The sequence below is a fragment of the Sturnus vulgaris genome, chromosome Z (assembly GCF_052056855.1).
Source record: "Sturnus vulgaris isolate bStuVul1 chromosome Z, bStuVul1.hap1, whole genome shotgun sequence".
NCBI lineage: Eukaryota > Metazoa > Chordata > Aves > Passeriformes > Sturnidae > Sturnus > Sturnus vulgaris.
In genome coordinates this window covers 40,361,950-40,385,172 of record NC_142283.1, presented here as the reverse complement: position 1 = coordinate 40,385,172, position 23,223 = coordinate 40,361,950, and the positions used below count along the sequence as shown (strand labels likewise).

Genomic DNA, 23,223 nt, shown 5'->3' with positions numbered 1-23,223 from the left:
CCTGTGCTGTTCAGTTTCCAAAGTTCCATTCCTGGAGGCAGCTTGCTCATGAAAACAGCAAAAGGAAAGGATATGGCTGTGTGTATGTAACAGGGTGAAGGAGGATACCAAGAAGTGTTTTGATTACCTAAGTCAAGGGTGGAGACTCATTTGGATGACTTTCAGAAATCTGATTTAGCTCCTATAAGTATAGACTGGGATTACAGGAGCACAAATAAGATGTTCAGGCTTACTGAAATGCCTGTAATTGTAGACTTGAAATACCTGTAAATACTGGTAAAGGAATTTCCCCCCACTCTTTAAGTTAGTATATTGTGGAATTTTTTTTCCAGATGGTATCAAAGTTAAGAATGTAATACAGTTTTTAAATGTAGTTTGGGCAGATTAATTCTTCTAAGAAAGAATATTTTCTAGTGCATCTAGTAACTTCTAGCTTTCCTTTTAATTCTAGATCCATCCCAGTGTGCTACCTGGTGTGTAACACCCCAGCTACTCACTCAGCAGGAAGCATGTTTGCTGATCTTGTTTTCTCAGTGCAGTTTAACAAACTCAAGAGCTAATAACTTGAAGCCAGGAACAATTTAATCCCATCTTGGCTCATTCCTGGATGCCAACTCTCAGTTGATGTTAGGCCTTTTTGATGACAGTTTCCTCTGGCTTAAAAATATTGTTTTCCATAGTTCTCCACCATCCTCACGGGCAGTAATTGCATTTGATATCTAGTAATCATAATAGAATGCAGGCAAGTTTCCTGATGGAAATGTAGCACTTGAAGTCCCTGCACCCTGCAAGGTGTTCAGCATGGCCCATGGAAATGCTCTTACAGATTCGTCTTCTGTGGATTAGAGGTCTATTTCTGACTGCTCTTGCTCAAGTCATGCAGAGTGGAGGCAAAGAGATAGTTTAATTGGCTTTTCTGGGCCATCCTGTAATGTCCTTCACAGTTCTGTAGAGAAGCATGGCTTGTCCAGCCAGATAACTCTGAGATCACAGTGGCTTACTGAAGAACAAAGTGCAGAGGAATATGAACAAACAATGTTTTTGAAGTTTTGTTTCTCGCATGTAACAATAAAGGACTGTGTGGAGCTGTTCAAGGTGCTTAGGTTGGATTAACTGGTAGTTTGGTATCAGGGATATTGGTGAATCATTGTAGACTTACAGAGGATCTGTTTTCACTAAACCGAACTGTAATTCTGGCTAGGTACTAGTCCTAATTAAGAATACGATTTGTAGAAATGGATGAGATAATAATTGTACTATTAATATGTTAAAATATATTAATATTTTTAAAGTCCCATTGCAATTAATTGAATTGGTTATTGTTTTTTTGCTGTGTAAAGAGGAATTTAGTATGTTCAGTGAGGTTAAAATATCCTAGCTGGTTGCTTCTGTGTTTAAGATACATAATTGCAACACAAACTGATGTCTCTTCTAGACACAACAGAGCCAATTTTAAGTATGTCATCTAAAATACTTTTCAACAACAGAAGAACGGCGTTTCTTGGTGATGAATTTTGTCTTAAGAAATAGCTAGCATTCCTACTTGTAGTGTGTGAAGCCTAACACAGCAGTGTCAGGCCTACCTTCAGAGATGCAAAATACTGAATTCAAAGCAGGATCTCCAGATTTTCCCATGCTTTCTGACTATTTCCCAGGGGTGGGACTGCACCTTTACTACTTCATGCAGTCTGTGGTATGACTAATAGGAAATATTTCTCCTGATGCTTTTACTGTCTGCAGGTTGATGTAAATATTTTTGTTGCCTGAGGCGCAGGATTTTGATTCTTAAAGTGGGGTATGAAGACAGTCTGGTAGGAAGTGAGCACTTGGAAGAGGAAGAGGGTATTAGAGAGAAAAAGCAGGTGTAGGACAGAGCATGTCAAGAGCAAATGCTGTTAAATAGGATTGATGTTTTGATGATGGTACACAAAGACATACTGCTGTGATTGTACTGAGCCCTGTGGTGAAAGGCATCATTTTTTGTGAGGGTGCCTCGTGTATACAGTAGTTCTTGCAGGCTGCCAGGTAGACAGGTATTTATTGAGTTGGCCTGTACAGCTCAGTAAAAATTAGAATCATAGAGAATGCCCATAAAAGGAAAATAAAAAGATTGTGTGTCCGTTTTATATTAGGAAGCTTTATGTATGAGGGTGGATTGGCACCTGCAGGAATACTGGGGAGGATGGGGTGTTAAAAACAAAGGTGGAATAATGTTGAGAGTTGAGAGCAATTGCTTAGTTCTTAGACTTTTTAGACTTCTATTGCAAAATCTCAGCAGACACCTTAAAGTTGAATCCCACGCATGTGACATGCATGCTTATGACTAAGATTTAACAATGCTGAAATTTCACAGCTAAAAGAAAATACTTACAGCTGTGTACTACAGGCCAGACTGCTGGAAGAAGATGAGCAAGATGCCCATCACTTTCATGTGACAGCACTTGCAAGTAAAAGCTGTTATAATTCAAGTGTTGTCAGATATCACATTACACATGTGTATCAAATTTACCTTTTGTATTCTCAAGATTATATTATAGCTGCCCCTTGTTGTCTACATCTCAAGAGCCCTCTCGCATGTAGATCTGAAACCCTTATATAAACATACTCACTTGTGCTGTGACTCAGCCTGGGTAGGCAGTCGGGCCCCAGACAGCTGCTGGGTCACTCCCTGCCCCCATGGGATGGGGAGAGAATGTGAAGGGTCAAAGTGAGAACATTTAGGGGTTGAAATGAAAACAATTTAATAGATAGTGCAAAAATGAAGATACACAGGCTAAGCAAGATACGGAATGCATTCACTACTTGCCATTCACTGGCAGATATTTAACAGTTTCCAGCACAGGGCGGCCTCATCCTGTAATGATTGTATGGGAAGATAAATCTCCTGGCTCTAAATGTTTTGTCCCTTCCCCCTTCTTTCTTCAGCTTTTACAGCTGATCATAGTGTTAGGTGGTGTGGAACATCCTTTGGTCATTTGAGATCAGATGTCCCAGCTGTGCCTCCTCACAGGTTCTTGTGCACCCCCAGCCTATTCATGGCACGGTAGGATGAGAAAAGGCCCTGGTGCTGGGCAAGCACTGCTCAGCAATGGCTAACACAATGGAATGTTATCAGTGCTGTTTTGGTACACACCATGCAGGCTGCTGTGGAAAAAAATTAGCTCCCGCCAATGTCAGGATTATCTAGAAATATCAAGTTTGTGCTCTCAGAAACTTTCATCCAGCCTTCCCTTAAGAATCAAAAGATCTAACAATGGCTATGACTACCAGTTCACCTCAGTCTTAATATCATGGGTTTTTATTTCTATTTATGGTTTAATGATGCCATGAGTTGCCATTGGAGTTAGTCCCATGGCACATATGTGGTTTGTGCAGATGAGTCATGGGATTTTAGGTCCCTATCAGAGAGAATGATCTTAATATGCTTGAAGTAATTTTCATACGCACATGTACCAATGTGCACAGTGGCTGAGAGGCATTGTCTCCAGAACTCTTTCTGAGCCTTCTTCAGGTCCGTCCATCTTGCAAGATGCACACAAATGTGAGCAAAATCTGTGCACGCTTCAGTCTGGTTTGATGCAAGCTACTTTCCGCCCTAAGGCTGTCTGAACGAGATGCCATGCTGGGCTGGATATATGCATTCCCCTAGGAAAGTAAAGTGTAAGATTCCAGTCTCCATATCAAATTACCTTCAGTCTCCTAGTGCTCTGTCTCTGACTGCTTGAATTGTGTTTATCGCCCACTGAACCAATAAAAAGTGTCTTCCACCCATCTTGTTTGTGGTGCGAGGTGATAGTAGTTTTACATGGCTTCTACACACACTTGTTTGGAATGTATTTTTCACCTGTTTGAGCAGAATTCGGAAAGGTCTATGGGGATTGTTGGTTGATTGCTTGTATGTCACAATTCACTGAGAAAGCAAACCTGGTCCATATTTAATATTGTTGCTTCCATAGTATTTCCTGCATTATTGCTCAGCCAACATAATGGCGGAGCAGTGCCCTTCACCTGTTGATTTTTGTTCTCTTAAGGAAAAATACAGAAGGGGAGGCATGTTTCAGGAATGCCTTATCTGGGTCAGTATTTCACTTAAGTCTTATTCCTCAGTATTTTTTTTTCTTCACAGGAAATCATTGACAGGTCATATATGAGTGTCAAGTATTTTTTAACAATGTCTACATTTTCTTTCTACTCAAATTTCTTAGTTGTTCAAACCTTGTACAACAAACGTTCTTGCTTGTGGTGATGCCACTCAGGCAGCTTATTTCCATTTTGTGTTTTAAATATATTTTGAGTGAGATGTTGTTAGTGTTTTAGAATTTGACTATTCTGTTGCTGTTTGTTGTGTCTCTCCTCTGGTTCTTCTAAAGTTGCAGAGGAGGAGTTGACATTTTTTCTTTGGCAACACAGATGAGTGGTTCTTATTGCATATATTTTGATTGCTCACTTTTCTGTATGTAGAAGGCCTATTCCACTGAGGGAGTTTAAGAAATATCTTCAGTCTCTCCCATTTAGACAGAAAGTTTATGCATCATGCTTTAATGGCAATTGCAGGAACTAACTCTATGGGACACTTCAGAGTATTTATGGGGGAATGAATATCAAATGCTAATATAAGTGAGATGCTTCTTCCATCCTGTAAAAAGGGCCCAGAATGACATCTGATTTGGGCTAGGAAAAGCAGGGTGGAAGAGTATGTCAAACTTTGCTTCTATGGACATCTTTTACATCTCCAAGAGCCTCTGCTCCTGTGGAAACTGCAGGCAGCAGAGCATTTGTTTATGGGAAGGATTCTGCAGCTCTCTGAACTCTCAGAGCTACATTTCACTGTGTAGGCTTCCAGCTGGAGCCTTGTTCATCTCTTTGCACTACCCAGTGCTCTGCCTCAAACTGTGAGGAAGCCCAGGCACTCATGACTTGTGCTCTCCCATGTGTCCTGTCCAGAGTAGCTGCATAAGAGAGTAGGAATTCTCTTTAAATGCTCCTAATGGTGTGTTTTATTTTTAATTTTTTTCCCTCAGTGATCTGAAGAAGAAGTACAACATCACAGCAATTCCTAAGCTGGTGATTGTGAAACAAACTGGAGAAGTCATTACTGACAAGGGAAGAAAACAGATCAGAGACAAAGGGCTATCCTGTTTCCGGAACTGGCTTGAGGGTGCAGATATCTTTCAGAATTTTTCTAGTTAAAATGTTGACAAATATAAGCAAGAAAGGTATTGTGGAAAACTTGGTAGAGCTCTGGAAAGCCTCATGCTTTGTTCAGAATGAGAAGGATAAGGCTTATTTATTTATCTTTACTTGTAAACAAATTTTGGGTTTGACTTGAAGATCAGTTATTCTAGTGTCATAAAATGCAATTATTGTTATATTTGTATTGTTCTATCTATGAACCACGGCATTCCAAATAATACTGAAGAACTTCAGAAGAATAGGCTGTCTAGACAGTAATAATAGAAACCCGTGAAATCTATGCAAACACTTACTTTGCAAAGTCAACATAGTAAAAATAAATGCAAAAAACTTATTTATTGATGACATTTTTTCTAGGTGATTAGCACATTTTATTAAGAAAATGAAACTGTTTGCTTTAATAAATTAATTACTGTTTATGAAATATGTCTCTTGTATTTCCTTATCTACCTTAACAAGAATAATCAGAAAATGTAATGATTTTTAAATAGAACACATTTGTTTTTCAGTACTGAACAAATATTCTTCTACTTTATTTTAGTTTTATTTGATTTATTTTTATTTATTTATAGTTCTGCTCAGTTTTCCTTACCCTTGGATTTTAAAACTTGGCCCTATAAGCAAAGTGTAGGATTGGAACTAGATGATCTTTAAGGTCCTTTCCAACACAAGCCATTCTATGATTCTGTGGTGTTAGCTCCCAAGTTAACATCAGGTCAGGTTAAGAAGAAACTGCTTTCCATCTTTTCTTTTGCCAAAATATGTAGAAGCAAACATAAAAAAATTATACCATGTCTCTCTGATGAATGCTCATGTTGTATTTAAAGCACAGCTTGATTTGCTATCCCTTCATGGTTGGGCTCCCAGCCCAGACATCAATGCAATTTATGAGCCAAAAAAAACCACTTCCCATGCAAGCCAAGGGTTTGTTGATTAGAATTTAAAGACTTAACAGAGTTATTATTGTTTCAATTACAAGCACTTACTTGAAGTCTGGTGGACTCAGTTTGGAGCAAGAGAGTCTGTGTCCATCAGTTGTAGTGCTCCAGTTTTGTGTAGTGTCCCAGCAAATCTTTGTGACCCTTAGGGGTCACAGTTCTCTTAACTGCACCCAGAATTCTGACTTCCTGTCCATCCCCTGGACTGTGTGCATTAGTAGAGGGTCCAAAATTTTATGTATGTGAATAATTGTATCTTTTAAAAACAAAGCTGTGTCATTTTCTTGTAATGAGGGGAAAAAAATTCTCTGCAGAGTGGGAATGTGAAAAGTCACATGTACTTCACACTAGGTAAGAACCAAGTACTCCAGAGAAACTGATTTTTAAATGAAAAATAATAACTCTAGAAAGTGTACAGCAGAGTTGTGAGTTCTGAGCACCTTTTAGCAGTTTTTAAAATTACATCTTTTAAATTTTGAAATTTTAAATTTTTATTTTTTGAAAAAGTTTATATACCACAGGCAATTTCTAGTTTTTGCCATCTCACTCTATAAATAGTATTCATGTTCTTACCTAATAAATGCTAAGCTCCTTAGTGAATTTTTTTGTGCAAGTGAGATGTAAGCACTGCTTCTGAGACCACATAATGGCAGAGACATTTCAAATATAAGATGAGAAAAAAATCAACAGAAGTTTTTCCAAAAGTTTTAAGATAGGTTACCTGAATGTAATGGAATAGTTTATATAGCAACCTTTTATCAGGTATCAGGCATTACTTCAGCCAAGATATCTTGGTTTATTGTTTGTCTGTATGTGCATATATGAAAGAACTCAGTATTTTGTAACAGAGATGGACTTAGGCCCTTTCAATAACTGACATCAATTAACACAGGTTCCAAGTGAAATTCAGCTAGGAATCTATAATGGTGAAACAAAGATATATACTATACAAAAAGATTGGTGTGACTTCAATCAAGGAGTGTTGGTTTTGCACATCAGTGTTTGGAATATCAGAAAATTGTTTTCCTTGTCAATGCTAAAATAATCCATGTTTGACCTAGATGAAATACAGAGTAGTGGAAAATATTTTCTTATTAGCAATAAGAAGTCCCTTTAACTTTCCTAAATTATTGTTCAGTTCACTGATGACTTTCTACCTTCTATCTACCTTGAACGTTAGGGAATACTAGTACTTTTTCAGTGGAGTGGGGAAGAAAATCTGACTTTTTAAATACAACAATAGACATATTGTTATGCACAGTGATACTAGTTCATGCTGCACCTTCTTAAAGGAGTTAACTAAAACACAAATAAAATTAAGAGGAGGAACATTCTTCCTAATTCCACTGGACAAGATATTGTCCATTATTAGTAAGATTTTATGGATCAATATATGCTAAGATTTTGTAAGAACCAATGGTGTTGAATTTGTTGTAGACTTCATGGACAATCGCTTTACTATGAAAAATGGCAAGGATTGTAAGTTGATACTTTGGGAATTGCTAAATAGCCTGAATTTTATAGAAGCTTGCTGCAGGTGAGTGCTCAGGCTCTCCTGTGACTTTTATTTTAGGAAGAGGCAAAGCAGGCTGGTGGCAGATTCAGACATGAAGTAAACATCAAAAAGGCAATAAGCATCTCTTTGATAATCTTTTATTCCTTCTATTCCTCCACCCTGCTCCAAAAAAGAGTTTGTTCTTCCTCCTCCAGAGCTGCTGCTGTCAAACTTTAATAGTATTATGATGTATTTAAATATATGTGCATAAAAATGGGAGGGGGTTTTTGATCTCTGTTTATTCACCTAAACTCTTCAATTATGAGGTTTTGGGCTGAAGAAAAAACCTAAAGTAGGTACTTGGAATTTCCTTGAAATGCTGTAATGGTTTCTTGATATGCATTTTTAATACTAACCTCATCTTTCACTTTTCTTCTCAGCTGAAAGTACATAGAAAATACCAGTAGCTCTTCTGAAATATGAGTTAAATCTAGACCGCAAATAGGTGTTCTGCAGAACACAAATAGTAGTTGGTGCATACATGACAGGGGTTTTTTGCTTTTCATTTCATTTCCACCCTGTGCACAGCCTGGTTTTGCCTTCTGTGCAGCTGAAGGTTTTGTTAAGACCCAACACCCGTAAGAGTTTAACTGTTATGTGTTCTCTCTGCAGGCAATATTCATAAAAGGGCAACCCTAAATTTCTGCCAGTTTCTGTGAAGATGGATATATAAATGACCAAAATCAGACAGAAACACTTTTAAGCCTTCTACCTCCCCAATGTCATTGAAATTTCTCTAGTAGATGAAGTTCAGTGATCAATCTCATATTGATAATCCTATATTAATTAATGCTATCAGTGTAAGGTGAAGAAGTTACTATGGAAGGTGCTGTTTTCTATCAAAAAAACCCTGCATTTAAGCATAGTGATACAGCCTCAAAGAAATACTTCAAAGAGAAGCTGAAGTAACTCGAAACCAGGGGTGTTCTTATGTGGGCTCTTCTCTGGGCAGGAATTGAGATGGAGCCCTAACAATTCAAACAGATAAACAAAATATGTAGGCAGGTTGTAAATAGATACGAGCACTGTCATGGAAATGTTTGTACTAGCTGTTCCAGTAACTCTGCCTACTTGGATTTGTAGGATATTGACAAGTCAATAGATTCTTGGAACAATAAACAACCATTTTGCAAAGGCAGTGGTCAAACCTCCCCAACTCTTCTTGTACAAAAACATTAAGTGCATGCACAGGGCATCAAAGGACACAGTTTTCAGAGATTACTGTTTTCCCAAGTATAACATGAGGGCACATTTCCCATGCAAACATAAAACTTACCAATATTGTTATGCTTGGATCAAAATTATTTTCAAAGGAAGTTATTTTATTCAAATAAATGGGGTTTTGTCCAAGATTTACTGAGATTCTCTTCTTTGCTGGTAGCTTAAGTTTGGTTTTGAAAGGCACTCAGATTTCTAGCAGGACTGTCAAAGTCCTAAGTTCTCTTCAACAGATAGCATCCCTGCTTAAGCACAGAAGAGGCTGTTTTCAGTAATCTTTCATTAATGCAGCCATCTACTGGTTATGCTCATTTCTTACTTTGAAATTAATAGCAATAGTGCTAGCCTCAAGTGGTACATTGAGGCTTATAATCTCTATTTCGTTGTGCAAGTAACTCTGTCTCTCTGCCCCTAGTTTCTCCCAGTATAATATATAATACCTCATTGAATGCCATCTCTGAAGACTGAGATGTTTAAACTCCAGGTATGCTGATGCAATGCCAATGCATACGTATTTTGTGGCCCAGTGCAATCTACATATTGCAGCTGTGTCTTGTTGGTGTCACCAAAGCAAAATTCCACTCTCTACATCTAGATACCTCCTCTCTACTACTTCATAAAACTTCTACCACATATAGTCCCATCTGGTTTAGAGAGCAGAGAACGAAGGGCAGGCAAGGGAAAAGAGCTGACTGAATGCTGGGGTCCCAGTCCTGGCTTTGCTTATCAATGCTGAGAAACGTGTACTCTGTTCCCTGCATCCATGTTATGTGCTGCAGCTAGTTGTGCTTATGAAGAGTGCTGCTTTCACTGATACCTTAATTAACACCTATCACTAGAGGAGTACTCACATCAACAGTATCTCCATTTATATTTGAAGCTGACACATTATCACCTCCCCCAAGAGAAATTCAAACAATTGCACATTTAAGGCCATGCATGAATTTGAGCGTATGGAGGATTTTACTATACGCAGTGCAGAGAGATCAGCTGCAGAGACCAAGGCACAAGTGTGAAGTGTTTCCCACATGTGAAAAGAAGAAAGACAGAACTAACTGCTTGAGCTTGGAGTAGTTCCAATGCCATGAAAGGAGTCTGGAGTTGGTGGAACTTGGCTGGAATAAGTGTGGGGCTGTGACAGTAAAATTCTAGTGGATTTGTTTCACTCATCCTGCATTCAAGATAGCATGACTTTCTTTAAAAATGAACAAGATTGACCAAAATAACTCCCCGTCCAAATCCTTCAATTAGATGGTAATAAATAACAAAACTTCAAACCTTTGACTTTCTGCTCAAGTTGACAGAGTAAGGGCCAACTTTGTCTGAACCTTCTAGCAATGCACAAAACTAAATTACTTTCTGGATGGTATGTGGAAGCAGGCCTTGGTGTGGTAAAAATTGAATTGATGACACAGCAGCATCACAAGTGAGAGATGGAGAAGATGGACAGAGGTCTGTGAGTTCACATGGATGCAGTTTCTGGGTTATCAGGAAGAAATGGGTACATCTGCTGAAACATCTTTCCCTTCTGAACAGATGATGCTGCCCTGACTTATCAATCCCCTTCACAGGGCAGTTTGTATCTGCTGGAAGTGTACATAAACTCTAGTATGTAGTAGTATGTGTTATGCTGTGGTTTGTACTGATAGAGAACTGAACCTCTTTCTCCTTTCTGTCCTATAGCTGTTGAAATAACCTCCTGCCTGACCAAAATCTGTGAAGTAGACTGTGTTTGCAGTATGAAAGATATTTTGTGTAAGAATCCACAGAAGTGTGATAGCCTAGCTCACCTCTTAGTAGTTTATCTTCTGTTGCACTTTAAGCTTGGGAATTTCTGACTGCATGAACTCAACTCTGTGAGTCTGTGCAGAATGTTTCTTGCTCACAAATTTGAGCTGAGGTTCGTAATCTGCTTACCAGATATGTTTTAAAAAGTTGTGATGCACTTGACCTTTAAAGGAAGACATTAGTTTGAGGTATTTATTTTAAATATCAACCTAGAACATCCTTGTCTAGTAGTCAGAGGCCAGAACACAATATGAAGTATAAAATAGAGGATTCTAGAAGCTATGTTAGAAAGTATTTGTTTCATCTGCGAGAGCTTAAAGAAGACAACTTGATGGGACCATCAAGTGCAGTCTGCTTATGCCACAGTTTATTTTCAGCTGTACTTGTTGACAAACTGTACTTATTGACAAAGAGTTTGTTGCTACAGTCTAGCTGCACTTCAGGAAGGTAATCCAATATTGCTGAGCTTCCAGAAACATTCTTCTGTCTTTCAGAAGAGTGGTGTAATTATCATGCTGGATAGAGCTCAGGTGATTATTGAAGTGGAACATGGGTGGGTCTCTGCTACTTAAAATAGTAAGGGAGTGGGTGTTTGAGCATTATGCAAGCTAGCAAGAGGCACAGCCATCTGCAGCTGCTCTGATCAGGAGGGAGAAAGGAAAAGGGAACGTGTATTAACCTAGAGCTGCTATTAACTTGGCCTTCAGGCTGATATCTGTTGCTGTAGACCAAAGACCAAAAGTACAAACTACAAGCAGGAGTGCAGAATGGAGGGACCAGACATACCCCTCTGTATCGGCTGTGCTTTCTGTATGGCACAGAAAAGCCGAGATCCAAACTTGAATCCTCATCAAATGGCAACAAAGAGACAGGTTTAGTGTTTTTCTCGGAAGGTGAAGGAGCAAAAAGGTTGTAAACTGTATTTGCTACATCCTCCCTCTCCTTACTCTGTGCTAAGGCCATGTTAGTAAATCCTACCTGTTCAGCTGCTAAGATGCTCACATTCCTCTCTGAACACTTAAATGTTTTATCTAGAGAAGAGGTTGTCAATCCTGAGGACTCATGAAAAAGGCTATTTTAATCTCACTAGCTCACTAAACACAGGGTCAGTCAATGCAGGGGTTAGCCCTGGCCCAGTAGTCACTAGTTGGTTTTCAGCATAAAACCTTTATTTTTCTACTTGTTTCTCCGGTTTTTGTCATCCATATTTATCACTCTTCTACTTACGATTTTATACTGAAGTACACTTTCTCCTAAAGTTTCATGCATTAGTAAGAGAAAATCTATCAGAGTTTTATTTGTACTCACTGTGTTACAATGCGTGTTAAAAGAAAAATGGATTCCCTTTTAAAAAATGAACATATAAAGCTAGACCAGTGAGTTACAATCTGGATGTTCAGATGGAAAATTAAGTTAAAAATTCAAGATCTGTGTAAGTATCTGATTTAAATAGGCAGAACTGTGATTAATATCACTTGATACCAAGCGACCTCCCCAGAAGGAGATCATCTTAAAGCAAACAAAAACTAAGTTAACCAACAATATACTACTTTTAGACTTAAATTGCTGTTATATGACCTCAAAAATAAACATTTTGATGATTGACCATAAATAATTGAGAACTAGGAAAGAAAAGAGGCATGTTGATCAGGCAGGGAAGCATTTCTAGTTCATATCAGTTACCCAGGATGGGAGAGCAGCTAACAAATAAAAGACTTAAAAAAGAAAAAATTAAAAAAAAAAAAAAAAAAATTGGTCATCTTTCTCTAATGCTGATTTCATGACTCATTTATGACTTCACATTTATCAGGTTTCTTTTAGCAAAATTGTACTCTTACTGGTTTTACTCCTGACACACACCACACTAAGAATCCCTCTATCTTTGTGCTTATCTTGAAAAATTAAACTCTTACTTAATAATCTATTTTACTGAAAAGAGAATATGGACTCACACAGCTTGCGCCTTATTATGGTTTTCTGAAATTTGAAAAAGGGACAAGAACCATGTTGCTAAGTTTTTAACAGCCTTGAAACACAAGGACTTTTTTTCCCAACATATATTGTTCAGGATAAAGCACCACTTCTTTAAAATAATATTGTACTCTATACCATGAGGTTGCATGGAGCTCCACATTTCTTTGATTTGCCTAAAAATGATGATAAACTCAAGAATTCTTTGTCAGTCTTTAACTTAAGTCTCTGGATGAAAAATATTTAACCAATATGTCACTGACCTCATGCCCTACAAGGTAATTCTCTGATCCCAGAACAAATATTTAAATTTTCTCATCCTTCTAGTTTATTATAGCAGGAAATATATTTCTGTGTGTAAAACCAAGGCAATGGTAAAACACTGATTTAGAATTAATTTAACTTTTAATATTTTTTATTCACCCCTCTCTCTTTTCTTTCTAGTTCAGAGGGTGAGATAACACATTAATAGTTAGAGGTATGTCTGAAACTGCAGAGACTATTCTGGAAGTTAGTTCATCACCACTGTCTCAGGCAGGTGATTGTCTCAGAGAAAAACTAAATCACCTTCATACACATCCCTGCAATGCACAAATGTCCAAATGAGACCAGATGGATTCTTGAAGATAAATTCTCCCTTGTGCTAGAACAAGGTCCATTGCCCATTTACATTAAATTTAGTTCTAAAAATAGGATTTAAGGGAGATTTTAATAATTGAAGAAAGATTTTCAGTGTAGCACAGAAATTTATATTTCTCCCTGGCACTGATCTCACCACAATCATTATATTGATCTCCAGGGACACCATTTTCTCAGCTTACACCACTTCTCTTTGAGAACATTTCTACAATTTACATAAACATTAACCATAGTTTTAGAAGAAAATACATTTTAAAATAGCTCCTATAATGTAGCAAAGTAACTATTATTTCCCAGGTAAAATGTGCTATTATCAGCATTTTGATCCACACGCTCAGAAATTATGATTCTTTTTATTGAATATTGTGGTGTGGAATACCAATATTCTTGCATTATTTTGCACCAAGTGGAAATCTTGAGCCATGTTGCTATAGACTAAAATAACAGAAAAGGCAAATTGACGGAAGTAGCAATGATAAGAAGCAGAGTGCTTTTTCTCTTAGGACTCATATCTGCAAAAATAAAGGGAAGGGAATTGTTTTGCGTGTGAAACCAGCAAATAGATTCACAAATTGAAACTAGTAAGCACAAGAAAAATACCAGATTCCAGGTCATATTTTTAAGATACATTTCCCAATTAAACAATAGGATTTTCCCACTAGGAAGAATGGTCTGTTATGAGAAACAAGGAAACAATAGATATTTTAATTTAATCTTGTAAAACAAGACTGTTCTTTGGTTATTGGTTGTTTTTTAAATTTCCTATTCTTCTTTCCTTAAATTCTGCTGAAATCTTACTCTGGAAGTGTTTGATGGCAAAATATAATAATGGCACTCTGCCTCTCTGGTCACATCCATCCAGATTTCACCATTATCAAAACTAGTCATCCCAACAGCCCTGGGAAGCAGATGATATGATCTATATTAATTTTACTGAGAGAGAAAACAAGACATAATGAAAATGTCTGGAAAAATTTCCTGTGAATTTTGTAGCAATGCCAGGACCTGAACATAAATTCTGAAGTGATTTGATTCCTAAGGCAGTGGTTATCAAACGACAGCCAGGGGCTTGTTGCACAACTGTGGTAAAGAGTCTACAGATAATTCACAAAACCATATTGCCTTTGCAGTGTTTTCAGTTAGAGAAGCTGGTTGTAAGAGACTGTGAGTAGTTATATTCTTGGTCGGGAATATTTGGAAAGAACCACATTTTTCTGTGAGTATGAAAAAATATAGCCAAAAGGGCTCTAGCTTTAATTGTTAAATAACTTGGAGCCTTTATATATCTATCTATATATTTCTCTTCAGAGAAATATGAATGAAAAATGCCATCATAACAACGTATGTTACATGCTTACACCAACAAATGTATGTCTGTCCTAAAAAAGAAAAAGGAGACAAAATACTTACTCCAAGAAATATGATGAAGTTCCATAGCACGCATGACACCTGACATAATGTAGGACCCAGGGAGGATGCACAGTCACTACGGGTACCTTGTAAGCTCATTTAAAGAGATGGGAATACTGGTTGGTTGTCTTAAAAACGTACTTAAATCCTCTAGTGTTATGGCTACTGCATCTCAGTGTCTTGTACAGGCAAATTTTTGGTAAAAAATCCTGGTTCATGCCTGTGGTCTTTAACCCCCGTGAAAGAAGGAGCCAGAGCAGTTGTGTGGAACGGAGAGCAACAGTACCTGTGCCAGCAGAGCAGGAGAAGCTGAGCAGGCAGAGAGTGGCTTCTGGACAGAGACCTTAGGCTGGGGTGAGAAGACACGGGAAGATGGCCAGCTTAGGAATTCAGGGAGACGTGAAAGGAATGGGATCATCCAGAGTGGGAGAAATAGATTTTTTTTCTTGCAACCATTATAATTCTGAGTTGGGATACACTGGGAGTGTCAGGACAAGCTGGGACTGGAGCAGAAGGGTCTGGGAGCTGCATGTCACATGAGAGTCCAGGAGGGATGGTTTGCACTGGAGCAGCTCCCCTCTGTTCACTGGGACAACTAGGCATTCCAAGGTTTGTGGGACGGAGACTTGACAGACACCCGTTAAAGCCGGGAGGCCGGGTACTACCTTCATTTCTTTTTTGATACTGGAACCCTGCTCTGTCACCAGGACACGTATCAGGAGCCTCAAGGTAATTGCTGCACTGAGCACACAGAGGGTATTTTCCTGGCTGTTTGACATGTTGTGAACGGACCCAGAGGAGACGCTGAGGGCCCCGGAGAGCTCGCAGGGCAGCTCTGTTTTGGCAGCTGGAGCACAGCTCTGACCACTGCTCTGTGGGGCGAGGGTGGGCAGGACCCTTTTGGGCTGGGGTTGGCACTGCACCAAAGCCAGGCACTGCTCTGCCCACCGCAGCACTACCTCTTTTCTCCAGCTGAGCTCTGAAGGCAATAGAAATTAGGCAATTGAATAGAAATGGACCTGAAACACTTCCTCTTACCCTGCTGGCTTTATCTAGAGATACATTATTGCTACCATTTTTCTCTCTGTAAACACTTTGTTGGTGGAATATCCAACACAGTAAAATTAGCTTTTTTTTAAAAATGTGCTTGCCTTCTTTCCTATTGTGTTATCCTGAAAGACAAGCTGTCTGAATAGCTTCTGCGTGCACTGGTCAGAACCCTTTTATTGCCCATCCCACGTTTACAACAGCTAGTTGTAAAAGCTCTATTTGGTGTATGAACAAGGTATGGCTTATTCTGTCATCATGTGTCCTCCATCCCCAAAAACCTGAAATTGAGACACTTTGAACAAAGACTTTGAGAGAGTAAAATTTTACTTAGTCACTGCAATTCCTACCCACATTTATACATACACGCAAACATACATGAATGCATATTTATTTATTTATTTATATGGAAAATAGAAGAAAAACAAGCCATTCTAAAATCAGAACATATCTAGTTTAATTTATTCCTGTGTAGTTTTGCTGTGGCTCTTAACAGCTGCTCACGACAGTGGATGGCAAGTGCTGGGTTTATTTTTCTTGTGTTGAGAAGAGAGTGTTTACTAATGGTTAATATTCTGGCAGCCATGCTTACTGCAAAAATCCTGTATATGCTCTTAGGAGTGACCCACCTGTAGGCCTGTGCTTCCTTCATGGAGATATCCTGAGACTGTCCTGCATTTTTGACATTGCAACCATGTAGTTGCAACCAGGGCACCAGTAGTAAAGAAAAACCAAACTAGGTTGTCCTCAGCCCTCCTATCCTCAACCTGTCCACTGCTTCTTGCTTTTACTCACTCTCCTTTATCCCGAGTTTGCCAGTTGAATAGCTCATTTTTAGCAAGGTTCTCTGAAGAGATCTGGGCAAAAATCAACATCAGCTTTCTTTATAAAATGTAGCTCCTCAGGACAGCCCATTTGTAATGTCCACAGCTATCATGGCTGGACAGTAACCCACTCTATGATATATTTTTCAATAAGATCCATAATAATTTGGAAGTCCTCTGAAATTAACCCTAAATCACCTCCATCCCACCACTCTGTACAGTATGAATTATGCTTTTAAGAGATAAGAACTGAACTGCTTGGCTACAGAACACAGAGGATATTTTTAAAGCTAAACAGTCTTAGCAGGATTTGACTCTCAGTGGCACGGCTCTGTGTCATACCTCTCAGGCTAAAAAACTAAAAAGTGGTGCTTTTCACTCTTTCTGGTTCTTTCAGTAAAGAGAATCCTGACATCAAGTATCTGGTTTTTAAAGGGATGCTTCTGAGCCATAAGCCTCACAGTTATATCCCTAGCCAACACACTGAATTTTTTAGTAAAGATTTAATCCCGGTCCTGCAGCATGTCACATATTCTCAACTGGGAATGACCTGAGCATATGGAACGAAAATGTCAGGAAGTTTAAGCGCCTGCTGTAATGAGACTCGCCGGATTAACAAACCTTGCCGGCATCATCCGGCTGCAGCTTTGCCGCTTTCCATTTCAGCTGCTTCCCACGAGAGGGCAATGTCATCCCTATTTTCCATCCTTCAGCAGCAGAACACTCCAGAGCTTTGTCAGCCTAAGCATTGCCCCCTCTGCTGACCGATCCACGCTAAGTTTGCTGCGTTGTTCTTACATAAATGGATCTATTTTGTGTTTATTAATCTTCAGTAACTGGTCTACCATTTTTTGGCAAAGGAAATGCTAGTAACTGGGGGACCGTTTGCTGGCAAAGGCACTGTAAGCTCCAAAATTATTTGTCATTATGTGAGCCCTGAACTTGTGTGCTCCTTTGAAAGATTGTGAATTACTTTCTACATAGATTTATAAGAGCGAAGCAGTTTCAGACATTAGTGCTGGCTGGCTATCTTTAAACAATACAGCTATGAAGCAGATGAACAGGAATTGTGATTATGTGTAATTGTTACTGAAGGAGAGCTGTGGGGGAAAAATGTTGTGAGGAAGAAGAGATGAATTACTGTTCAGTGATTTGGCAAATCATCAGTGCCAAAGTTGTCCTGTAAATCAAACTCATGTTTCGATAGTCTGCTCTAAGCGCTCTTCATATATACCAGAACAAAGTGTGTGTTTGTTGTTTCAAACCCAAGGTGAGTCAGTCATGCCCCTGTACCTATCTGTTTAAAAGGTGTAGTTTTTATAGCTGGTTTTTGTTCTTTTTGCCTTGACAGGCAGGCAGGACAAACTAGCAACACCGTCCATCCCAGTGATACTGGTTGTTTTGTCATCTGGACTGTCAGCAGTGCAAGTATGATATTGCAACATCCAACTCCTCCACGTCATTCTCTCTTCACCACAGCAGCAGGAAAGATAAATGGTATTCCAGAAGAAACATCTCAGCAGAAATCCATGCCAGTGCTACTTCTCCATGTCTCACAGGAAGCCTTTAATATATTTCTGGATTGAGTCTACATGAATTACCCAAGTGAGTATGTGTTATGTCCAGGGCTAGGTATCAGAGTTTCCTGCGTCCAGGCTTTCTGTTTTGACACAGCTTTTTCAAAAGGTAGCTGTAGACACAGGTAAGTTTTCAAAATTGCAACTGGTGAAGCTTACACAAATAATTTCCTTTACTCAAAACATGCATGCTGCAAGTTTAAAACTCCTAGTATCAAGGGAGGGAAAAACTATTCCACTTTGAGTGGCAGCATTCTCATTCTTCTAATTGAGTTGTACCTTTTTGTAGTAGCCAAAACCACCTGTCCAAAGCAGTGAAAATACTAAAATTGGACTGTTTTATTTTTCACGGAGATACATTTTCTATTTAGTATTTCAGGGATTGGAAAATTCAAACTGTTGATGTTTTGAAAATGTTCCCACGGATGCCTTTTCTGCATTCCTCCCGCCACTGCAGATCGTGTTCATTCAGTGCAGTCTTGGCTGGTGTGATTATTCATGTGCTGCAGTGGTGATGCTCTCCCGAGCATTCAGTTGCTGCTAGAGATGTGTGATGGAAAAGGAACACTGCTGCCTACAATGAGAAATAAATACACTGTGGACTCTTTTGGCAGCTTTGTGGTTTCCACTGTCTGAACATCCTTCTAGACTCATCCAGAGTCTCTCCTGCTACCTGAACGGTGTAAAAGGATTAGAAGAGGGTCATAAACTTCCACAGATATCACGGTACAATTGCCTTCCATCTCCTCTCTTGCTTTATCTAGAGATTATTTGTTAGTTTAATTCTCCAATATGATAAAAGAGACTGAACACATTTACAGAGCCATTTTGTTCTCCTTCACCCCCCTTTGTTTGGTGCGGGGTTTTTTTGTTTGGTTGGGGTTTTTTGGTGGTGGTTTTTAATTTGTTTGGGTTTTGGATTTTTTGTTTTGTTTTGTTATATTGTTTTTTGTGTTTGTTTTGTTTTTTTGTTTTGGTTTGGTTTTTGGTTTTTAGTTTTTGTGGGTATTTTTTTGTTTCATGTATTTAAAAATGCAAAGGTTATTTTTTTGCCACTTAAGTGCGGCTCCTCAGTTGCTTGTTAGTTTCATGTTTTGTCTAGGTACAGCCTTAAAATAGTAGTAGTCAAATGCAATTCTAAGTGAACAAGCTAAACAGTCTCCCAGCAGTTACACCTATGGAATACAGCCAAGCTGAGGCAGGCTGAGCTGAACTGTACTGCACAGCACAAAGCTGGGCACCTTTAGCACGAATGCCATCCTGTGTTCACTGACCCTCACATCTTGCACTTGGAATAAGCTTGATGGGAAGGAATAAAAAGTGAATTTCAAAGCTTTCTCTGTCCACATGAAATAAACCATGTCTCTAACACAATTTAACTAACTTACTGTGCCTTGCAGTCTTGAAACTTTAACTGTAAAGTGTGTGTTTGAGGATTAAAGTGTGTTGTTTCCACAGAGTATGTACTCTAGTTTTTGGGGCCCTAGTTCAGAGATTTGGGATGTGTGATATATTGGGAATATATTTTGTTTTGCACATGGGAGATTCTGTTTTAATAAATCTAGATTGCATTGCCTGTGTCATAAAAATATAGACTATGACATGCGTGATTATGAGAGCCTCTCAGCTAGATTTGGCAAGTTATACTACTGTAAAAATATTTAAACAAGGCAGCTGAACAGTCCAAATTCCCCAGACTGAGAATCCAAATAGTGACACTGTGGTTTTGTTGAATGATTTTTAAACCACTGTCATTTTTCTAGACTGCATGGGTATGCTTTGAAACAGAACCTTTTGAAATGAACCCTAAATGCACTTTGGAAAATAAAGCAGTTGGAATAAAATTACATTTTTTTAAAATTGGATCCTGTGATTATTAACCTCTTAGTTGCCAGGAAAGAAATCTAGATAAAAGTGTCAGTCACTCTTATTTGCACTCTTATTTGTAGCTGATAGAAACTGACATGTTTTCATTTCATCTTTCACGGATTTCAGCAGAGGAATTCAAATGTGCACTTCGTTCTTTTCTTTAAACGGAGAACCTGGGAAATAGTTTGAAAATTATGATTTAAAAATAGGGGTGTATATATATATATATATATATATATATATATATACACACATATGTATCAAACAGATAAATGCATTTCATAGGTCTGCAAATGCTCTACATTGTTATAGTTCTATGTTTCTGAAGTCTCTGAATTTTATTTTTGTCCCTTTTAATTACATCAGTAGTTCTCTGAGGGCTTAGAAGAGAAAACCCATGCAGAGAATGAGAGAACATGATAGAAGTTTTGTTTCTTCAGCACATTTGCAGTAAAAAACCCCAAAAGATCTGTACAACAGATCATTCAGCCTGATAAGCTGCTGATTGTTACTTGTGCAATGATCCCTACAAATTGTGCCATCATCCTTCAAAAGCAACATACCAAAAGCTTAAAGCCTTGTGATAGTTTCATAACTCACAGTTTTCCTATTGTGGCAAGGGAGACAAGTCTCTTTCTCACCAAGCCCCAGTCCTGCCTGTCTCTGTTTATCATGTCAGCTCCTAAAGCATCACTGATGGTTCCTTCCCATTTTTTTTGCCCATTATCCACTTTCTCTCCTTACAGTGAGTGGGTTTGGCTGTGCTACAGGATATGTTCCTGATGCTCTTTGCCATTTGTAACTGGTAAGTGATTACCTCTGGAGTGATGCAGAGGACATGTCAGTGTCTGGGAGCTGGAATTGTGCAAGTTGGAATATTCCCTTTCAACTGAAGGGTCAGATGAAAAAGGTACAGGCAGCTGTAATCCTCAGAATGATAAGCCACAGCACACCATGGCCCAAAAGTGGGTTGAGCACAACAGACAGTGCCTATTAGCTCAAATTAGAAAGCAATTTTCAATGATTTGATGTATTGAAAGTAAAAAAGGAGATGTTTGGTCATCAGAGAAAACCTTCTGCCACATGCTGCCAGATGTTTCATTTTAGTGGCTTGGCCCCTATGAGTTTCTACCATTTGCTGGACCATTACTAGAACCATGAGCTGCTTCTGTTCTTCACCTGGTGAATGCTTCTGGTGGAGGTCACAGAGCAATTCCCCAACAGAGAAATCAGAGCCTGATGAATGAAGGGTGGAAGAAGGCATCAGGCTCCTGGGGGAAAAAATAGCCCAACAACATTAACCATGGTAAAGGACTTCTGTGCTTTAGGGCTTTTTTGATGAGGACAACCATGCAGTAGGGTTAGCATCCAGGAGTGGACTCAAGAACCCCTCATCATGCCAAGTGTAGGATAATTCTTTATAATCAAAGTTTGGTAGAGGAAAATTATTTGTTGTATTTTCTGCACCAAGGATCACTTCTTAGCTAAGAGCTTGCAGCAGTGAATGTAATATGATGAGCCATCCAAATTTCGTTGCCAGCCTATGGAATATGGATCAGATGGATTACATTTAACAGTTAAAATCAACAATTGATTGTAATTAGTGTAACTAATTAGAGTACCTTAACAAGATAAATGGCCTGCAAGATGAAGCCTCTATATTCTCATGGGGATTTATTATTTTTGTGATCTGTGCTGTACAAGCTCTTTAAAAACACAGTGTGAATATAAGAAAGCTGTGTCATGACCCTTACTTATAGCAATAAAGTGTTGTTTTTCTTTCTTGGGGAGTTTTTACAGAAAGTAGTGAGATCATCATCCTGTATGTTCTTTAGTGTGTGTGGCACTCTCAGGTCTAAAAGCTGTGGTTAGAGTGGGATGAAAACAGAAAACTGTTTCCATTATGAATTTTATATATATATGAATTTTATATATATATATGAATTTTATATATATATGAATTTATATATATATATATATATGTATATTTAAGGTAATTATGTATAAAATTCTCTTATGTGTAGAGTCTGTCCTATGACTGAAGAGACAGTGAGAGTCATTGTCTCCTAAGGGAAAGCTGCATGAACCAGTGATGAGGGAAAGATACTCAAAGTTATACTAATTTATTTTCTTTCCAGTTTACAAAATTCATTTGATCTGTGACCTTGAACAAATCTTACAGCTTCTGTTTACTATGAATTAAACACTGAAAATGTTTTTTTAATTGAAAAATGCTTTGAAATGAGAGAATACCAAAATCCGTGGAAACCATCTTAGAAATCATAGTGACCTGTTGTGCTCAGATCCCTATCTATGTACTGTAGATGCAGGCCTTTTCATTCCCCATAGTTTAACATGACTAAGACTACAACAGTGTTGTGAGGAATTTCCTTCTTTTTGTTTCCCAGATTTTAACCACTTTTATCCTTCTCACTCAGCCAGTCCTATTTTGAAGCTTCTGGCATAGATGTGGCATACATGCAGCATAGTACCACAGTTTAAAATTAAAACAAGAAAACTACTGAATCGTTAAAAAAAAAAAAGGTATAATCACGGACAAAGACCCTCTAACTAATTAAAGTTAGACAGTGGTATGTTTATTCACTGGTGGGTGGCACGGGAGTCACCTCTGAAAGGCGTGACTGCCCCGAACAAGGTTCTTTGCCATCTATTTATTCCCCAAAATCTTACATACAATACATCTGCATAACCCCAGCACCTCCCATCCCCACCCCATATTAAAATGAGCCCATTCGTCCTTCACATGTGTGCAGTTCTTCTCTTGAATTGGGTCAGTGGTCTCGAAATGGGTCAGTGGTCTCGAAGGATGAAGTCAGGAGAGTCTTCATCAGGTCTCAGTGACCCTCTGGCACGATCCAAGGCTCTGTGCTTCATGGTTAGCGGTTTACTTATTTTACATTCTTCTGTATGTAAGTTTATAATAGCAGATAATTATACCAATTAGCTCTAGCCTAAGCATTTAGTAATTATTACCCTACTATTTACCTACCTAACTTACATCTTGGTCATGGAAACTACTTCTACCCTTAGCAAAAATCTGAACTTTTTAAAACCATGATTCACTACCAAAACCCCCCCCAGGTTCAAAATGCACACAATAATATCTGGATCCCATTGCCTTCTCTATAACTGGAAGCTAATGAGGATGAGTCTGAACGTTGTCTTAGAGATGG

The 23,223-nt window shown here is 38.5% G+C and overlaps 1 protein-coding gene across 6 annotated transcripts in view; it reads left to right on the top strand.

The window, feature by feature from the left end:
- NXNL2 (nucleoredoxin like 2) overlaps positions 1 to 23,223 on the top strand; it is a 46,921-nt gene that overhangs the window by 905 nt on the left and 22,793 nt on the right. For 3 of the 6 annotated variants that reach the window (XR_015799259.1, XM_088156053.1, XM_088156052.1), the window contains exon 2: positions 17,935 to 18,188. Coding sequence is in view for 3 of the 6 variants with exons in the window: in XM_088156053.1 (XP_088012179.1) it covers positions 17,935 to 18,169 (235 nt within the window). In the remaining 3 variants the exon portion in view is untranslated. Of the gene's footprint in view, positions 1 to 5,021; positions 5,618 to 17,934; positions 18,189 to 20,775; positions 20,835 to 23,223 lie in introns of those variants that run through there. The other 3 variants (XR_015799260.1, XR_015799261.1, XM_014869080.2) reach the window with 2 other exon arrangements.